The 18987-nt window shown below is 39.8% G+C and overlaps 1 protein-coding gene across 1 annotated transcript in view; it reads left to right on the top strand.

Moving 5' to 3' along the window:
- Positions 1-317: 317 nt before the first annotated feature.
- The window catches only part of LOC104955682 (calpain-15-like), a 27330-nt gene continuing 8660 nt past the window's right edge, over positions 318-18987 (top strand). Inside the window, exons 1-5 of the mRNA XM_010783067.1 lie at positions 318-328; positions 864-1025; positions 2105-2331; positions 2561-2694; positions 3381-3559. Of these exons, the coding sequence (XP_010781369.1) occupies positions 318-328; positions 864-1025; positions 2105-2331; positions 2561-2694; positions 3381-3559 (713 nt within the window). The remainder of the gene's footprint in view (positions 329-863; positions 1026-2104; positions 2332-2560; positions 2695-3380; positions 3560-18987) is intronic.

The raw sequence follows: 18987 nt of genomic DNA, 5'->3' as shown, positions 1-18987 counted from the left end.
GGTGCAGGTCTACAATTTTGTTTCTGGTGTCCTTTGACAGCTCTTTGGTCTTGGCCATAGTGGAGTTTGGAGTGTGACTGTTTGAGGTTGTGGACAGGTGTCTTTTATACTGATAACGAGTTCAAACAGGTGCCATTAATACAGTTAACAAGTGGAGGACAGAGGAGGCTCTTAAAGAANCTTTTTTGACATGGAAATTATTTTTTACGATTGACAAACATCATATGTGTAATTCATGGCACAATTCAAACGGGATCGAAAGATAATCTTTCTCTCTCCATTGACTTCAATACATAATTTTTCAGAAATAAGGTCCCATGGGGCGGAAGTAGATGGTCGGGACTTCACCACTCTATATTGAAGCCTGCAGGGGAGAAACATGCCTTGAGCATGTGCAGCATCTACATGAGTTCTCCTTGGTCTCCTGCGCTCTCACGAGCAAGTCCTGCTCTTCTGCTCGTGAAACTCTGGCCTGCTCTCACTCGCGGAGACATTTTAGGAAGTGGGCGTACCGTGTCGCAGTAACGCCAAATCTATTACAATTCTATTATAAAGATAGGAACCAATTACCTTTTCGGTCTTGACATATGATAATATAAAATGTAGCTTTCAAAAACTGAATTTAGAATTAATAATTTGATTACTTTAGCAAAATATATTAAAAAAAGTATAAAATGATGCAAATGTAAAAAAGCCCAAGAATTTTGCAAGTTTCTTGGCACTTTAATTTCTGAATAACCACTTTTTTCTCATGTCAAACAAATAAAGAATTTCCCTTATTTTGAAAACCCCCAAAATAAGGGAAATGTGTTTTTGCGTTACACGTGTCTATGTGTGTCTATGTATTTGTCTGACCCCGGCAGGTTCTTTGACTCAGTGGATATCTGTAAGATTCATTCAGACTGGCAGGAGGTGAGAACGCCGGGTGTTTTCCCCCGAGGAGCCGACGTCCCGCTGAAGCTGGTGTCCATCACGGTGCTGGAGAGGACCGCCATGGAGCTGGCTCTGTTCCAGCAGGGCAGCAGGTAGGACTACAGCTCTACTCACCTGAGACCCTTCTAATACCCCTCAGTCAGTTAGAGATAGTACGTTCAGACAATAAGAACTATAGTACGCCAGATTGGGCTCTACAAATTTCTAATGTTGGTGGAGAATAAAAACAGCATTTAGCAAGTTGATAAAAAAAATCATTCTTTAATGCACATTTAACAAACTCATCACATTTTTATTTCAGGGTATCAAGAGCATTTCAGGTCAAACTAAATCTATGATAAAATATCTATGGAGCCAAGGGAGATGGTGAATACTACCAAGGTCACCTTACATCACCTAGAGTCAGGCAATAGATGATAGAGTCAATAATAACACAAACAAAATGACTTCATTCTTTTAAACCTACAATTACTGTTTACAGTGAACAGTTGCAGTTAAAGCTTTCGAGTGGTCTCTCATTCCCCTGATAGGTGGAGAGTTGCCCATATAGGCAGAGCACCCCTTTTCTGACGTCAGAAAAAGTCAGAGATATTTCAAATCTGGATCAGTCTGTATCAGATCCGTTGCAGCCCTGTTTTCAGAGATTTGGGTATGGAGGAAAAGAGAGAGGGTTGTGTTTTCTGACACTTGGTGAGTTCCCTGACACACCGGGGACACATATTCATGTATAAAAGACGTACAAAAGTGCATTTTGCATGATAGGTCACCTTTAACATTTAATCCTTTTAATGAGTCAGTTCCATATGTCGACCATAAAGCAATGACGGCAGGGGAAGGGGGATGATATTTATTTTAAATGTATTAGAAAGAAAAGATAGAAAGAAAGAAAGACCTGGATATATATGGAGATGAAGGTGTTACATTTACTGGGAAAAACAATGTATGTGTAAGCTAAGAGGTCTTTTTTCTCATAAATGTAGAACTTTATAAAGTCCTACCTTTTACAGAAAAAAAATCACTTTTTCTTTAGTTGTATGACTTTTATTACCTTCTCTTCCAGCTCCTTGGTTTGGGTTTATTTGTCATGATTGCTCTTTGAGGCAAAAATGTTTTAATGACTGCAGACTGCTCCTTGTTTGATCTGAACCCGTCTCTGCTCCTGTGTCCTCAGGCGGTGGGACACAGCGGAGAGCCACCTGCTGGATCTGTGTGTGTTGTTGTACCGAGTTTCCTACGACAGCACGGGGTCGCCCACGCTCGGCCGCCTGCTGGCTCACAGCCGCCGCTCTGTGAGGAGGTTTGTGGGCTGCGACGTGATGCTGGAGCCGGGAGAGTACGCCGTGCTCTGCTGCGCCTTCAACCACTGGCACAGCAGCCCCCCAGAGGGGAACAGTAAAGGTGCAACATCAGGAGGTTTTCTTTTCAAGAAAATGGCAGATTTTCAACCGTTATATTTCTCAGTTAAAACAGACTAGCAGGCTACCTGAATGTCCCTAATATATAAATAATGTGGAAGAGGAACTTGCGTTAAAAAGACAGTCTAGACCACCAAAGCCAGTTTAAATGTCAATTAGAATTATGGTTTTGCAGCACCTTATTTAAATGTATTAATGCTGTGTGTTCCCAGCCTCTGAGGAGCCGGGATACATGCTGGCGGTCTACAGCTCCAGGCTGGTGATGGTGGAGCAGGTGACGGCCTCCAGCAACACCATCGCCGACGCCATCATCCAGCTCACCGAAACTAAAGGAGAGAGACACGAGGTCAGTTTGTCAACTCAGATTTATTGTACATACCTAACACACACAATAAACTGCTTTCCAATGGTGGAAAATGCATTGCACTATTGTTACTTTACAGAAAGGATAAGGTGATTAACCGATTTACAACAACAGTTTACTTTGCCATCTGGAGGTAATTTTGTAATGCTTATTGATTAACTGATAGTACAATTGTACAACAAAGTAAAACACTACTTTTAGTACAAGAGAATGTTGACAAATCAAATATTTTTGATCCTAACAATGATTATTATTATTAAAAACAATTTCAAGGTATTTCTTACATTGCTTTCCATTGAAAACCGATTTTGTTAAGAAGATTCTCCTGAAACGGAAAAGTTGACTTTTTAGAGATACATGGTCCTCACAGGAAAAGATACAAACATATTGTGATTTGATAGAATATGATGCATTGCTGCAGATGAAACTGGCCTGCAGAATGTAAAGGAGTTAACAAATCTCCAGCAGCAGTAATGTTACTCCAGGAACATGATGTATTTAAACAATGAAGGAACAGTAAACTGCACAATGAATACTTTTACTTCAAGAACTTTAAGTACATTGTACTTCATTGTCAATAGTAAGGGTTCGAATGCACAGGAGTTTTTCTGTGAGTGTTTGTTATAAGGTGAGCTTCATGTACTTTTACCAAATACTTTCTCCTCCAGGGTCGAGAGGGGATGACCTGTTACTACCTGACCCACGGGTGGGCGGGGCTTATCGTCATGGTGGAGAACAGACACCCGAGACATCACCTCCACGTGTCATGTGACTGCAGCGACAGCTTCAACGTGGTGTCGACGCGCAGCAGCCTTAAAACCATCGACAGCATCCCGCCTCTGCACAGGTTACAAACTACATCTATTGTCAAACTGACAGGACAGATGACAGGATAAAACATCTCCAAAACATTTGCTCTTATGCTAGGTCAGACAAAACATTGATTCAAGAAAAAGAGCCTTCCTGTTAATATTGTGATGTTTAATCGCATCATTACTCATGAATCTTAATCGAAACTTAAAAAGAGTTTCTCCATCCCCCCTGCCAAACAAATTAAATCTCATTCAATTGAGTTACAAATTATTTTACGAATAAAATAAATGTATATACAGTGGGGCAAAAAAGTATTTAGTCAGCCACCAATTGTGCAAGTTTCCTGTGCAAGGCCTGTAACTTTCATCCTAGGTATACCTCAACTACGAGAGACAAAATGAGAAAAAAAAATCCAGAAAATCACATTCTGATTTTTAAAGAATTTATTTGCGAATTATGGTGGAAAATACGTATTTGGTCACCTACAAACAAACAAGATTTCTGGCTCTCACAGACCTGTAACTTCTTCTTTAAGAGCCTCCTCTGTCCTCCACTTGTTAACTGTATTAATGGCACCTGTTTGAACTCGTTATCAGTATAAAAGACACCTGTCCACAACCTCAAACAGTNTTCAAAATAAAGTCACAGGTGTTTGTCAAGCAAAGGGACTGTAGTCCCAAAGTTTAGGATGGCAGAAGACACTACACTACCCATAATCCTCAGCTGTCGTTTGGGACTACAGTCCCTTTGCTTGACAAACACCTGTGACTTTATTTTGAAATTCAGTTCCTGACGGACGGCAAAAAAGCCCGATATTATAAATCAAACAAATAAATAAAAACAAGGATAATTGTGTGCTATTGTTGAGTAAATAACAGTGTGTTATTTAGAAAAGAATAACAAATTAGAAGGAAAAAAAGATTTAAAAAAAATACAGATTTCAGTATTCTGAGGCTCATTGCTTTTAAAATTGTTCTGTGTGACACGTAAAAAAGGGAAAAATCGTGTTGGTGAACACAAATCAATAGATTAAATGTCGTGACTATAACACGAAATGCTATGACTATGAGACTATGATAACGCTTTAACGCTATTGTCGGACTCCCTTTTTGATAGGTCTGTCTTATTTTTTTAGGATATTTTGCAGTGTAGGCAGATGTTGCTAACAATGGAATAGCAACATCCGTCCGTCACATTTAGCAGCAAACTAACTGTTAGCACAATTTTAATGCTTTAACACTATTGTCAGATTCTGTTTTTGATAAGTCTGTCTTCCTTTTCTTAGTTTGCTATGCACAGTAGGCCGTTGTTGCCAATGCTGGAATATAAACTCCTTCAGCAGAATATTCCTTCTATGTAGCAGGCTTTCACTATCTAAAATGAGTGTTTTTAAATGTCATTTTATACCATTGCTTTTAAATTAGTGTTTTAAATGTCATTTCATAATATGTTTCTTAATGCTCTTAATGTCTTTCATTTTTGTAAAGCACTTTGAATTGCCTTGTGTTGAAATGTGCTATATAAATAAACTTGCCTTGCCTTGCCTAAAGGAACGTGCCTGTGCNGTCATTTAAATATGCCTTGTATGCCTTTGTCTGAATGTCTTTCATTTTTGTAAAGCACTTTGAATTGCCTTGTGTTGAAATGTGCTATATAAATAAACTTGCCTTGCCTTGCCTAAAGGAACGTGCCTGTGCATCTGCATTTGCAGAATAGCCAAGTATTGGCCGAAAATGTGTGCCAGACGACTGTTCAATGCATATGCACGGCGGTGCATAAATAGCTTCATGGAGAGAGGACATGTATGCAGAATACATGAAAAGTCTGCTACTTAAAGCCTCTTCAGCTAATGTAGTGAAAAGTGCCTTTGATACTCAGCAGTCCTCATCAAAATTCAAGTGGTCCTTGTGCAGCTGGTCATCTGCTGCAGTGTCGTCAGTTCAAATGTGCTTGTCGATATTTCCCTAAAACAGCCACATATCAATGAGTCTTCATGTTTAAACCACCATACAATGACAAGAGTAGGACTGAATGTTGAACAGCTGATTTTCCGTGGGATGTGGGAGATTTCCATTCATTATCTCCTTTCCCTCCCGCTGCACCTTTATAATGCTGTGAAGTCTTGCTCACATGTTTTCCCTTTACCCTGCCATGACATACTTGCTGGGATCCCTAGAGAGATTTAGATGGGGGGTTAGTGATATGATATGTATGAGATTTTCAACCTTATCAGCCTCATCTGACTCACATAAGCCCCTGGGAGAATTTAACATATTGTCCCTACCATTCAGTTACCATTTTAAGTGGAGATTCGCTCAGCAGGTTTATGCGTAAGATAGATAAAGCAGGTCTGCAGATTTGTTTTAGTCGTTTCTTTTTTAAATATCAGGGCAGAACAGCATTGCTCTATCCCTGCTCTCACTTCCATGCTCTTACTCTGCTATCAGCATTGCTGCTACTACCTCCACCTATATAACTCTAGGAAGGCATTTCAACACAAAAATGATTATTGGATTACACTGAGCAAGCAACAAATAGATGTTTTCTAACAGCTCAAGCAAGGGCGTCACTATGTGTTGAAAAGTGGTGGGGACATAGGGGTCAGAAGATGTTCTAATGGTCTTCACCAGATACACATTTAGGCAATGCAATGGGATATCAGTTTGAGGTCAAAGTAGATAATGACCAAGACTGGGAAAAGAAGAAACTGTGTCAAGAAATGTTTACATTTACAGTTGATATGTTATTTTTGGTCAATTTATAATAAGTAATCTATGGGTTATGTTTTTTTTTGTTGACAATGCACATGTATTTATTCTATATTTATATATTACCATATATGTGTTTTTGTTGTGTAAAAAAAAGGTTTTGAAAGGTTTTCGTATGTTATTCAGAATTGTTTTGCAAATTATACTTTTTATTCTAAAACGTGGTGGGGATAAAATCGCCCATTTCAAAAGGTGGTGGGGATATGTTCGCAACATTCCCAGAATAAATGACGCCTATTACTGTAGTTAAAAAACATCTGATGTTGCATTTTGTGTTCATGAAATGTTTTGGAATATTGCTTCACAAAACCTTCTTTCTGTCGTCCACAGCGCCTCCAAACAACATATCAGTGGTGGCAGAGAACACTCCAGCCCTATTCAGTCGATACCAGGCCCAGAATTTCACCCTCATCTGCACTGCGAAAGGAGGGAAACCAGCCCCATCCGTAAGTTACTGTTGAAGATACAACATGCTGCTCGTCCATTGGGACCTGCCTTTACAGCACACAGATCCCTGCTGTTTACAGAGGAAAAGAAACTGCGTTGCATGTTGTTGACGGGAGTCTTTTTTCATTCTTTATCAGCAGACCACTAGGAGTTACAATTTTGCTCTTCAAACAGGATTTCACAATTTGAATTGCAACAGCACAATCCTTGATCCTGGTGCCTTCCACAGACACGTTGTTTGCTAAAATATGCTGGTGGATACAAGCTCTATACAGACACAGCCACACATAAAATATATTGTACCTCGCAGCCATTTAAAGTAGCTGTCACCAGCACCAATGTTACAGTCATTACAGTTGACCTATTGATTACCAGCGCTAATTTAGTCATGGGATGTAGTCATTAAAAAAGGTAGATCAGATTTAGGAAACAGACGCATTTGTGTTATTGATGGTTACACTCAGGCCAATTAATCTAATCACTGTGACATGAAAGTAATGACTCCACACAGAAGTATCGCTGAACACCCGATTACATGTGCATGCAGGGACACACCAATGTGCACATGTAAGCAAATGCAGGACGTACACACTTTTTTATCAAAATTTTGAAGAGCAAGACAAGGTCTTTGAACTATCTGAAGCATATGCTTCCGTGTTTGGTGGCACAGGAGCTTACCAGCGCTGTTTGAGAGCGCTCACTCGCTGTTTGTTCCCACTGCGTCATTAATCATCGTCCATGGGTGTATGGTAATGGAGTCCTGAGCACTCCTATGTCCTGCAATTATGAGCCCGGTGAGAGGTGACTACAAGGTGAATATGATTTCCGCCTCTGAGGTACTTTCTGGTTGATGGTGTGATGAGTGAGGTTCTCCCCGTTGTGATTTTGCAGGGAGCCTTAGGTGCTGTTTACACGGGAACAAAACCGTCAGTAGCTACTGCTACTGACCATGCTACAGATGTCAGTGCAAAATCTACAGCTCCTCTACCACAACCATCTGCAACAAGTGGACATGGAGAACCACATAAACTACATGTTGCTAAATTCACAGCGGATAATAAACAGAAGGGCAACCAGGCAACCATGGCAACCATGCTCAGGGATCTTCTTCGCTGCTTTTGGTGTATTTTGTGGCGTAAATGCAGCGCCACTTACAGGCCCGGCATATGTACTACAGCGTCTCCAGCGGGTCGAGCGGTCTCGTGTGAAGGGACACGTTTATTGAGCCGTATCCGTGTGAACGGAAGACTTTTTTTATCGAATTCGGTTCGTTTGCGGTTTGTTTGCGGTTTGTTTGCGGTTTGTTTGCGGTTCGATTACGTTCCCGTGTAAATGGGGCCTTAAGCGATTAAAGTTCAGCACCGCTAAATCTTTTTCCTATGATTAATGGAGGAAAAGAGATCTGTAGGGTTTCAGCTGGTCAGTATCCCCAGACTGTTTCTGTGTCAGTGGCAAAGTCACTTTGCTGATAATTAGCTTTTTCCCTGACTCAGCAAGCAAACGATCAAAGTCACTTACATGAGATAATTACAAGAATGTAAAGGCTGTTTGGTCGCTCCTTTCGACATTGTATTGTAGATTGCAAAAAAGATCTTTGGTATAAGACATATTGAAAGGTTTTGATATAGCCACATCTTGCGAAGACATAACGATACAATCAGAAAGAGCAATCGGTTTCACGCAGAAAAACAATATTCTTCAGTGTTATATATGGTGCATAAAAACCTTAAACATTTATTTTAGTTTAAAAGGAAATTATATATATATATATTATACAGAAATGGATTGGGAAGCTTCAAAAACACAGGAAGAATGAGTTTGATCGAGTTTCATATGAAGCAGATTATATGCCGGAAGAAGCATAGCAAATAAAGGCAGATGTATCAATGTACTAGTGCAGGCTGTGAAAGAGGCATTGAAAGTACTACAAATGTAAATGAGTACAAAAACATAAGAAATGCTGTCTCTTAAGATAATGCAATTCAACCAAGAATACAAAAAGAAAGTTATCAAACGCTTGTTCAAGGCTGTTAAGCATGAATGATCGTTAACACACACAGCTTGAGTCAGTAAAAGTTGCAGTAATGGACAAAAAAGCATGGAATTAATTAAAAATAATGAGCTGTGCGGGCTGTCATTGTATCAGACACATAGAAACTCATATTGTGACCACAGCAAATGTTCGCCATTGAGAACCAGCAGCCTACCAGCTAGTAGAAAATATTTTAAAACAAAATTACTTTTACTGGAGCACCTTGACAGTAATTGTAGTGAAAACATTGACTCCAATATTATCCTTATCATAGCAAGACATCCTCCTACATCTTCAAATGGGCTCAATTTGTATCCTAAGTGGCTTTTTTTGGCTTTAACCCATTAAAAATACTTTCTTTATGTATTGGAGAAACACAAACAACACTTTTAAAGTCCTGCACACCCACACAGTTAATCTCTTCCAAGTTTGCTAAAGTCACCAAACTTCATCCATATGTTCTAAATCATTAAGAGAAAGTTCACATTCTGGTGGATGAAAATAACTAATGGGAGATTCAGATGTTGGTCAAATACAGTTTTTGAACACTCACATAGTCCTGAGAAGTTTTAATGAGCAAGTATAAGTGAAAACAGCTGGATAAGCATTATGAGTGTGAAAGGTTTTTCATGTTGTTAGTGCTCTCCAAGTATGTCAATTGTTTGTTAAAATTATATTTCGTTAATGTTTGAGCCAGAATACCAGTGGAATAAATCAACTTGCTTGCCTGGATAGAAATTACATTTTAGGTTAACTAATTATAGTCTGTTACTACATACATAGGCAGAATGTTTTTTAACTGCAAAGATATGAAGTTGGGACCATCTATGGAAATTGAGAAGGAAAACACTTTCAACTTGGGAAGTTACAAGTTATTCCCCCCTGTGGGGAGTTTATCACGGCCTGTCAAAGTTTGCTTGTACCCTCGGTCTAAATCAAAACCCAGAAAACAAACTCTGACAGGTTTCATGGATAGATTTCAGAAGTACAGTCTCAATGGGCTCACCAGTCCTGCAAACATCACTTTAATCTCCTTTGAGAACTCCTACAGATGTCTTTAGTCAGTAGCAAGAGAAAGGGGAAATATATATTTGTAATCAGCATGAAAACAATATTTTGACGAGTAGAGGTTGCTTTAATCTGAAGTCTTTGGTATGTTTTCCATGGTTGGTTCAAATCAACCAATCCAAGTTTATCTATATAGCCCAATATTACAAACTACACATTTGTGCCAGGGGGCTTTGCAGTTTGTACACAATATGACACCCTCTGTCCTTGGACACTCGCTTTGTGCAAGGAAAAAACCCCAANATGATATTATAGTTGATAAAAAATAAGAGGAATACATTAAAACAGGTTGAAATACTATATGATTAAAAAAGTAATTAACGTTAAAAGGAGTGATTTTTAAAATATCCATAAGAAAAAGTAAATCTGTTTACAGTTTCTGTTTTCAAATGGGGCGGGTGGAGAGTTCATTAGATTCTTCAGTGGCTCTCAAAGTGCACCAGTTGATGGCTTTTAACTTGATATTTAAAATTTCCCAGGGGAGCTTGCCCCCTGACCCTATGTGAGGTCACATCACTACCTATAAAATAAACTTTACCTGGCTTACACTATATGCCGTTGAGCTGATTATCGAAGCCTTCATTGTACAGTCTGCGGGTACACTGTGGTGTGTGGTGGTGGGGGATTGTTGCAGTAGAACATTCCACTGTAGCGACCAGTACATTAATGGGAACCCTAAATGTTATGAGCAACCTTAATGAAACCGTCAAGCTACCCCACAGCCCCCCCCAAAATAGAATCTCTGGCGCCGCCACTGAGCCTGACTATTTGTGTTGGGGGGGCCCGACTTTTTTTTTTCTCCAAAGGGGGGGCCTGACAGAAAAAGTTTGAGAACCACTGCTTTAATCTGAAGTCTTTGGTATGTTTTCCATGGTTGGTTCAAATCAACCAATCCAAGTTTATCTATATAGCCCAATATTACAAACTACACATTTGTGCCAGGGGGCTTTGCAGTTTGTACACAATATGACACCCTCTGTCCTTGGACACTCGCTTTGTGCAAGGAAAAAACCCCAAAGAAACCCCACGATAGAAAAACGTAAGAAACCTCGGGGAGAGCAACAGGAAGGATCCCTCTCCAAAGACGGACAGACCTTCAGTAGGTGTCTTGTGTATACATTAAAAAGATAATACATTCACAACATAGACAGACTAAGTGTTAGATGGATAATGTGTATATATATTCAAGAAAAGGACGATGGATCCAGGTGAATGTCAGCACATTTCTTGGTACCGCAAAAAGTAGTTAGGTGAACGTCAGGCAGGACCACAGCAACAAGCACAGCCACGACTCATGATCCAGGAGTTGCCTTAAATACTGGCAAGCTGCCAGGTGAGAGACAAAGAAACTCTAGGGAGGCTGAGTTGGTTACTTTTATTTTTGGGAGATAAGGACAAACAGATAAGGAGGACATGGGTGCATACAGAGCGAAAGAGAAGTGGTGGAAGTCCCCTGACAGTCAAATCACTTAGAAGCAAAACTAGGGGCTGGTTCAAAGCAAGCCTGAGCCAGCCCTAACTATAAGCTTTATCAATAAGGAAAGTTTTCTCTTAAAAGTGGACAGAGTGTCTGCTCCCCTAACAGGAACTGGAGCTTGATGGCAAAAGGCTCTGGCTCCCAATAGGCGCTTTCACACCGGAGTACTTTTCCCAGGATAGTTCCTGGGATTTTGCATTCACACCAAAAAAATCTGGAACTATAACTTTTTTTTGCTGACCTTTTCACCCCTTTTTAGTCCCTGCTAGAGAGCAGGTATTTTCCTGGGGAGAAAAAGGTTCCAATTTCTGATTGGCTGGGCGAATTACAAACCACGGCCCGTAAAACTCTGAAAAGTTTTTGTGAAGCCGCCATTGTATTTGCTCGCATTAGCATTATTAGCATTAGCCCAGCGCACCAACGGAGAGAGACTAACTTATGGCAACACAAAAGAAAACATGGGAGCGGTGGAGTGATGGGGAGGTGTCGGCGTTCTGGCGATTTACTCGGAAGGCTTCTATTGAAGCCAGTCCCCAACTCCGGGGACTTCTGGCCGGGGACTTCGGGTGGCAGTATACGCCGTGAAGTTGTTTGCGGCCTGCCAGTAAACCCAAAGCAGAAGAAGAAGAATAAGTGACGTCAGTGGCTCCCTCAGGGACTTATTCCGATAGTTCCAGGAAATAAAAGTTCTGGGAACTATTCCTGGGAAAGGTACTTGGTGTGAAAGTGCCTCTTGTCATTTTAGAGACTTACGAACCACTAATTTCCCTGCTGCATTCTTGGAAGTCAATGCCCTAGTAGTAGTAGGGTATTATGAGGTCTTTAAGATAGGGTGGTTCCTGCTTTGTGGGCAAGAAGAACATTTTTACACTGTCTATATTTGTATTGTTTTATCATAGCATTAGCTCTGAAGGAGACTGTAGTCAAATGTTGCCAAATGTCAACATGTCAAATCTTGGCATATCAAATAGTTGTTTAATCAATGCTAATCTTACATTTTCTGTCAAAAGTTATAAGTGGGAAATTATAAGATTAAAAAACGTAGCGTTGTTGACTTGATTTCCAATCATTATATCATCAAGTATTGCAGTTGAAATACTTTCTTTTCAGTTTTAAGAATGAGCACTGATATGACATTTCAACTGTGACCATTTGTTCTATTTGTGCTGTTTTCCACAGTCACGCTGCATAATAAAACCTTATTATTAGGTTTGTAAGTATTTGCTTGAATGTTGCTGCCCAGTTGTGTGGCTGCAGCTTCAAAGGCTCCCTTAGCTTGTGATGAAACTCATTAAGTTGTTGTAGATGCTGCTGCCCTGGGTCTTGCTGCAAAATGAGCTGTTGTCAGCTCTATTTTCAATATCATCTCATTGCAAGCCCGGTCTCATTAGTGGCTCACAACTTAAAACGTAATGGACCCAATTTGCTAAACCAGTTTCTCTAGTATTTAATATTTTAAATCTTTGTTTCTAGCTATACTAATTGATATTCTGCTTTAGTTATTAGGAGACTGCAATGAATTCATTCCACAACACACTTTATATTAAGATTTTCCCGTTTGTCCATTTGGAAAAGACCAAATTGTGTGTCTAGTGTATTTTCAGGCTCACAGCGCCAAAATGTCAAACACATATTGTGCTTTCATTTATTAGAAATGCTCAACACTGAAAAAAAAATTAATTTCCAGAAAGTTATGAAGTAATTTTAAACATGGAATGATTGCAATCATTGTTGGAACCGTATAGGGGCAAGTTGTAAACTTCTGGTTTTCTCGTCTCAAACTCACATTTTTTCAACCTTGCTTGTGGTTAAAAGCCGGAAATAAGGAAATAACTCAAACTTAAGAGATTTTTACGTTTAAAATATGTCAGTCAATGCTCTACTCTCGAATATCTGTAGCGTCTTTGTGTCATAAAAATGGTGGTTGCTAACATGTGACCTATTTAACTTATAAAAAATCTAAAAATCTATCAAACATTTTTGTTGGCCACAAAGCTTTTCTACAATATACTGAAATCCAATGGGGAAATCCATTAGCTTTTTGACGAGGGAGCCCTTGCAATGCTAACTTCCGGGTCGGCCTACAAAAATACCTCATCACTGCACCACTCTATTGGCAAATACCTTTTGTAGTTTTAATGTCAAACTTGGCCACAGTTGCTCTTTCATCCAGCAGTGACAGAGTTGTCTTGCAAGATACTTGGATTCCGTGAACTCAGGTGATTACGTGAATCTTGCAGGGTTATCATTTCATACAAAGATACATTTTGCCAGGTTACAAGCAGTGTTGGTTGTACACAGGTTACAAGCAGTGTTGGTTGTAACGCGTTACAAAAGTAACGGAGTTACAGTAATATATTCGTTTTTGCTATAACGAAGTAATGTAACACATTACTAATGAAATGTGGGTAATATATTACCCGTTACAATGCTCAGTAACGCAGTTACAACACATTTTAAGAATGTACTAACATAGCGAGACATTCCGACACCAGAGACAAATTGTGCAGGTAGATTAGTATACCTGGTGTGTTTACCCTTCAAGCTTCGCGTCGGGATCTTCGGGCAGTTGAATGTTATGCACCCTCTATTCAAAAAAGAGAACGGAGCGAAAAATACAAACAGCAAATTGTGTCAGGCGCGCGTGACCTGCTCCGCTGCGCGTGCATCATTTCCAAAGTGCTTCCACAGCAGTGACACACATCTGTGGATAATCATTTATACAAAAATGGTTGAAGCAACCATCACTAAACGCCAGCAACACTGCATCTACTACAGACAGTAGCAACAGGTCGGATGGGGACATCACGTTACCCTCCGTTGCGGACACTAGCGTATTCCCGCCTGACTCGCCGCCCTCGCTCCCGGAGCAGCAGTCTTCGTCGCCCGAAACTACGCCNCCAGCTTCCACCCCAGCTTCCACCCCAGCTTCCACCCCAGCTCCACCCCAGCTTCCACCCCACCACCACCTGTAGGCTTGGGGGATAGTTATCTAATCATCACTCAATGTTCTTTGTAAATCTGTGGAGTGATGAGGCCCGAGCCTAGACGCCAAACTCAAACTATATACTGCTTCTAATAAACATATTAAGAAACACGTGAGTTGTCTGACTGAAAGGCAGTCAATCTTGCTGTAAATCCAAACTATTATAAATGTTATTGAAGATCCTGAAGTTTAAAATCGAATCAAGTTTTGTTCTTATACACAGGGTTAAAACCCAAAATGGTTTTGAGGTAAAATAATATGTCAAGTTCAGTGTTCATTTATTCTCCGAGGAACCTCGTAAAGCTTCAATTGAGAGCTTTAATCCAACTTTTAATGTACGTATAACAATAAGAAATGGGAAAATTGCATGTCAAGACGTTAAATCCACGGTTCTGTCTTCTTTAAAATGAGCACAGGACATGCATTTCTTTCTTTAACGCCAGCCGTCAGCAGAGCAGAGAATCTCTTTGAAATCAAATTGGTCGAATGTAAATGTAAATGTAATTCTGCCGTTATTATCCTGCCTTTTGAAAGGAGACATTTTCAGCTCAGGTATTAATGTTCTCTGAGTTCTCCTCAGGGCCGTTGACACCCACACGAAATCCATCAGAGATATTTCAGAGCTTCTCTGACGTCAAGCTACTCATGACTAACACTTCAGTTTGGACTCGATGACTCCTCTGACTCTGTGCTCACCTGAGAGAACAGAGAAATAATACTGTGTCTAAATAAAACCTCCAGAAGGCCAAATGCTAAAGATGTATAAAACGTATAATGCTTTGAAAGATTAAACCTTAACAGAAGCCACTGGAAACTAAAGTTTACTGCAGTGAGAGTTGCCACATAGGTTGTTGTACTTTGTATGATGACAATAAAGGTATATTCTATTCAAAATGATCTGTGTAAAAGTTGAGTTGTGCTATCTTTTAAAAGTTGCTCGTCCTCTGGAGTCGAACTCTCATCGATTACCTGTGGTTTTAATATATTTATATTTCTTTATAACAATGATTCACTCTTTCTTTCTTTGTGTGTCATCAACAGAGGAGATCTCCATCAGTATTTCTGTCTCCAACTGCCAGATCCAGGAGAATGTGGTATGAACAACACACACACACACACACACACCACACACACACACACACACACACACACACACANATCTCATATCCCAAGCTTATCAACAAGCTAATGTTGCAGCTGAAATGTTCTCCAGGTCACAAAGTCAACCTCACATGATGATGTGATACCAGTTTTCAAGCACAGTAAATGTTCTCTTCCCAGAGTATATGATGGGACCAAAGTGATGATTTAGTACATGGTTTTAATAATACTTTTCAATGTTTGCCATTTCAAACCATGAGCTGGTTCAAATAATATTTGCCTTGATTTACAATATGTTTTCATTTGTTTTATCAGTAGAGTTTTGAAGCTTTTGTGCTTTTCTTTTCCACAGTCCACTTTGGACTATATGAAATATTTCAGGATTTCACTTTTAACTCACTTGAAATGTTCTCACTTGCTTGGTTTCAAAACATAACAAATGCCATAATATGTTCATTGGGGACCATCAATGCTATTTTTCATTGCTGTTGCCGGCCACTATTGCTCATGTAAACCTACTACTGCTGTGTCCCCTGTAATCTCATATCCACCCTGAGTCATTTTGTTCTGGAACCGGGCCTGTACACGGCCATATACTAAACAAAATACAGAGCCCATTCCGTGTCCTGTTACTGCTTACTTCCTCTCTGCCTTCTTCTGGTGATTTATCTGACATCCAGCGCTCCGTCTTTTAACCTCTTTTCCTTTCTCTTTCTTGATCCTCCTTAGCAACCTTCATTATAGTCCTTGACAGTGGTCTGTACTACTGTATTAACAACGTGTCACGTCAAGTATTCAACTAAGCCGTGTAATACAAGTTTTTAGTAGCCTTAAGGGCCTACACAGTTGTTATGCTATACCACATTGCCCTTCACTGGATGTATAATGAGCTGCACTAAACTACATTTTAGCATTTAAAATACCTAGCCATTATTTTGCGGTTATTTTGGTAAAGTAACTCAAAAGTAATATAAAAGTAGTGCAACTCATTACATTTCAGAGACAGTCATATTGTTATGTTAGTTTCAAAAGACAGTAATAAGTAATATATAATATATTACATTTTGGAAATAAATTGCCAAACACTGGTTACAAGTACTGTGTTTGTGTATAGACCAATCACTATACTAAGAGGAGCTAATGGCAGCTAAGAGGCGTGGTTTCAGTCAGAACATCGCACAAGCTTCCCCAACATTGATCTGGTTGGTTAAAGTTAGGCTGTGATTAGACTGATGGTTCATCCAATCACTTGCCGAATGTTTTAGGAAAGTGCCAGCCCATTTCCAATTAGTTTCCAATGACGGTTTCTCAGATGGTGCTGTGTTACCAACCATCTGGCATGTCAGGTTAGTTACAGAGCAACATTTCATTCATTTTGAGTCTTGTTTGTGGCCACATGATAAATCTGCAAGGGAAAGCGAGTGTACTGTCGATTTTAGACTTGGAAACAGCTGCATGCAGGTAAACAATGTGCTGTAAGTGAAAGGAAATATAATTATATAAATAGAGTTAGTTGATACCTTCTTAAAGGATTAGATTATTTCAGCACCCGTTTTATGTTTAAGCAATCAAATGTTGTTCTATTTCCTGCTGCAAGTAAACACTGCCAAACACTGCCAAACACGTCCTCTCGTTGCAAGTACTGCCTAAAACGGGGCTGCTGTTAATGGAAAGTGAAAAGAATGGGTGGGAAGGACAAAATGAGCTGATTATGCTGTAGATCAGCAAGAATCCCTAAAAGTAATTCAAGCAAAACAACATGTGTAGCTACACAGTGTCTGCGCTGCACATTTTATTTTTATTGTCAGGTTTTCATGCTTTTTTTAAATGCAAATATATTAACAGTTTTCTATTCTCAAACAAATAAATGGGCGACTTCCGAATAGTGTATGTGACCTGAAGTAAAAGAGTGCGGGAGAGGACAATAGAGTCGAAAATGTACTAAAGATGCTTTATACTCACTTAACCTTCTCTTCATGTGCTTTATGGACCAGACATTTTAGCCTTGATACCTCTTTCTCTACCTTTGAATACATATGGAAGCATCTCAACATTATTTAACTCTGAATGGCTTTAGCCCTGCTTTGATCAAACCTTAGGATAAAGTTCCATCACCACAGCCTTGGCTTTATTATTTTGTAGCGAAGAACCTCAAGAGCTTAAACAACATTTAATGCTACATTTGCGGTTGTGTTTATACATTTATTTGATCCTCCACAAAGAAAGAATATGTTTCCTGTTGCTATGCAACATCCACTTGCTTCTTCTCAGCATACATTGTGATGTCTGACACGTCATTCAAGTGTAGACCTTTAGGGTGCGTTCACACCTGCCTTGTATAGTCCAGTTGAATTGAACCCTGGTGCGTTTAGCCGCTTGGTGCGGTTCATTTGGGTCGGTGTGAACACAATCCGAGACCTCTTAAGTGAACTAAACAACCGGACTCTGGTCCGCTAAAATAGGTGCACTTGCTTGCGAACTCTGGAGCGGTTCATTGCTGGTGTGAACGCAGTCCGCACCAAAACATAGGAAGCGTAGTATTTACGCATCACAAGAACACGGATGTCTTCAAAGATCTTTAGCGAAAGAGTCTTTCAAGACATCCGCGGTTGTTTAGTTAAAGAGTGAAGCAGAATGAAGTGCTGAACAGTGTCGTGTAAAGTAAAAATTCTCCGTCAGCTACATAAAAGTAAGAACACCTGTCGCCCCTCCTTACTGCAGAACATCTCTCATTATATGTGTTATAATGTTTTTTAACGGAAGTTGTCTGATTATATAATCATATGCGCGGGCCACTAGTGTCTGTTGATCTCCAGATTAACAGCAGCATGAGAATAACCTGCCGAAAGTGCCGATGCTCCATGGCGGTGGCAAAGTGAAATGACATGGAGTGTTGCACACCGAAACCTACTGATTTTACACTACATCTATAGACGTATTATATTAAATAAAGGTCCGGTTACTTTAATAAGTTTTGTCTACAGACGTGGGTAGCATATGACAACATCCGGGACTACCGTAAATGAAAACTGCCGTAAAGTATTTCCAGTATTATTAATAATAATAATAATAATAATAATACATTTTATTTTTAGGCGCCTTTCATGACACCCAAGGACACCGTACAATTTGTTAAAAAAAAAGAGAAAACGCTAATAGGCAACAGAAGATGATAAAAACACAAACAGGAAATCATAGAGGAGACAGTCANGCAAACTCTGGAGCGGTTCATTGCTGGTGTGAACGCAGTCCGCACCAAAACATAGGAAGCGTAGTATTTACGCATCACAAGAACACGGATGTCTTCAAAGATCTTTAGCGAAAGAGTCTTTCAAGACATCCGCGGTTGTTTAGTTAAAGAGTGAAGCAGAATGAAGTGCTGAACAGTGTCGTGTAAAGTAAAAATTCTCCGTCAGCTACATAAAAGTAAGAACACCTGTCGTCGGTGAAACGCCCCTCCTTACTGCAGAACGTCTCTCATGAACAAGAACATGCGGATCTAGATCCCTCCGCTTCGCGTTGGGCTCCTGATTAGCCTGTCGGTGTTATTTTCCCAATAATGACCGCGCCGCTACAAATTATC

The sequence above is a fragment of the Notothenia coriiceps genome, unplaced genomic scaffold (genome assembly GCF_000735185.1).
Source record: "Notothenia coriiceps isolate Sejong01 unplaced genomic scaffold, NC01 NC01_scaffold00024668, whole genome shotgun sequence".
Lineage (NCBI taxonomy): Eukaryota > Metazoa > Chordata > Actinopteri > Perciformes > Nototheniidae > Notothenia > Notothenia coriiceps.
Note: the sequence above shows the minus strand (reverse complement) of the source record. Positions and strands in the feature narration are given on the sequence as shown.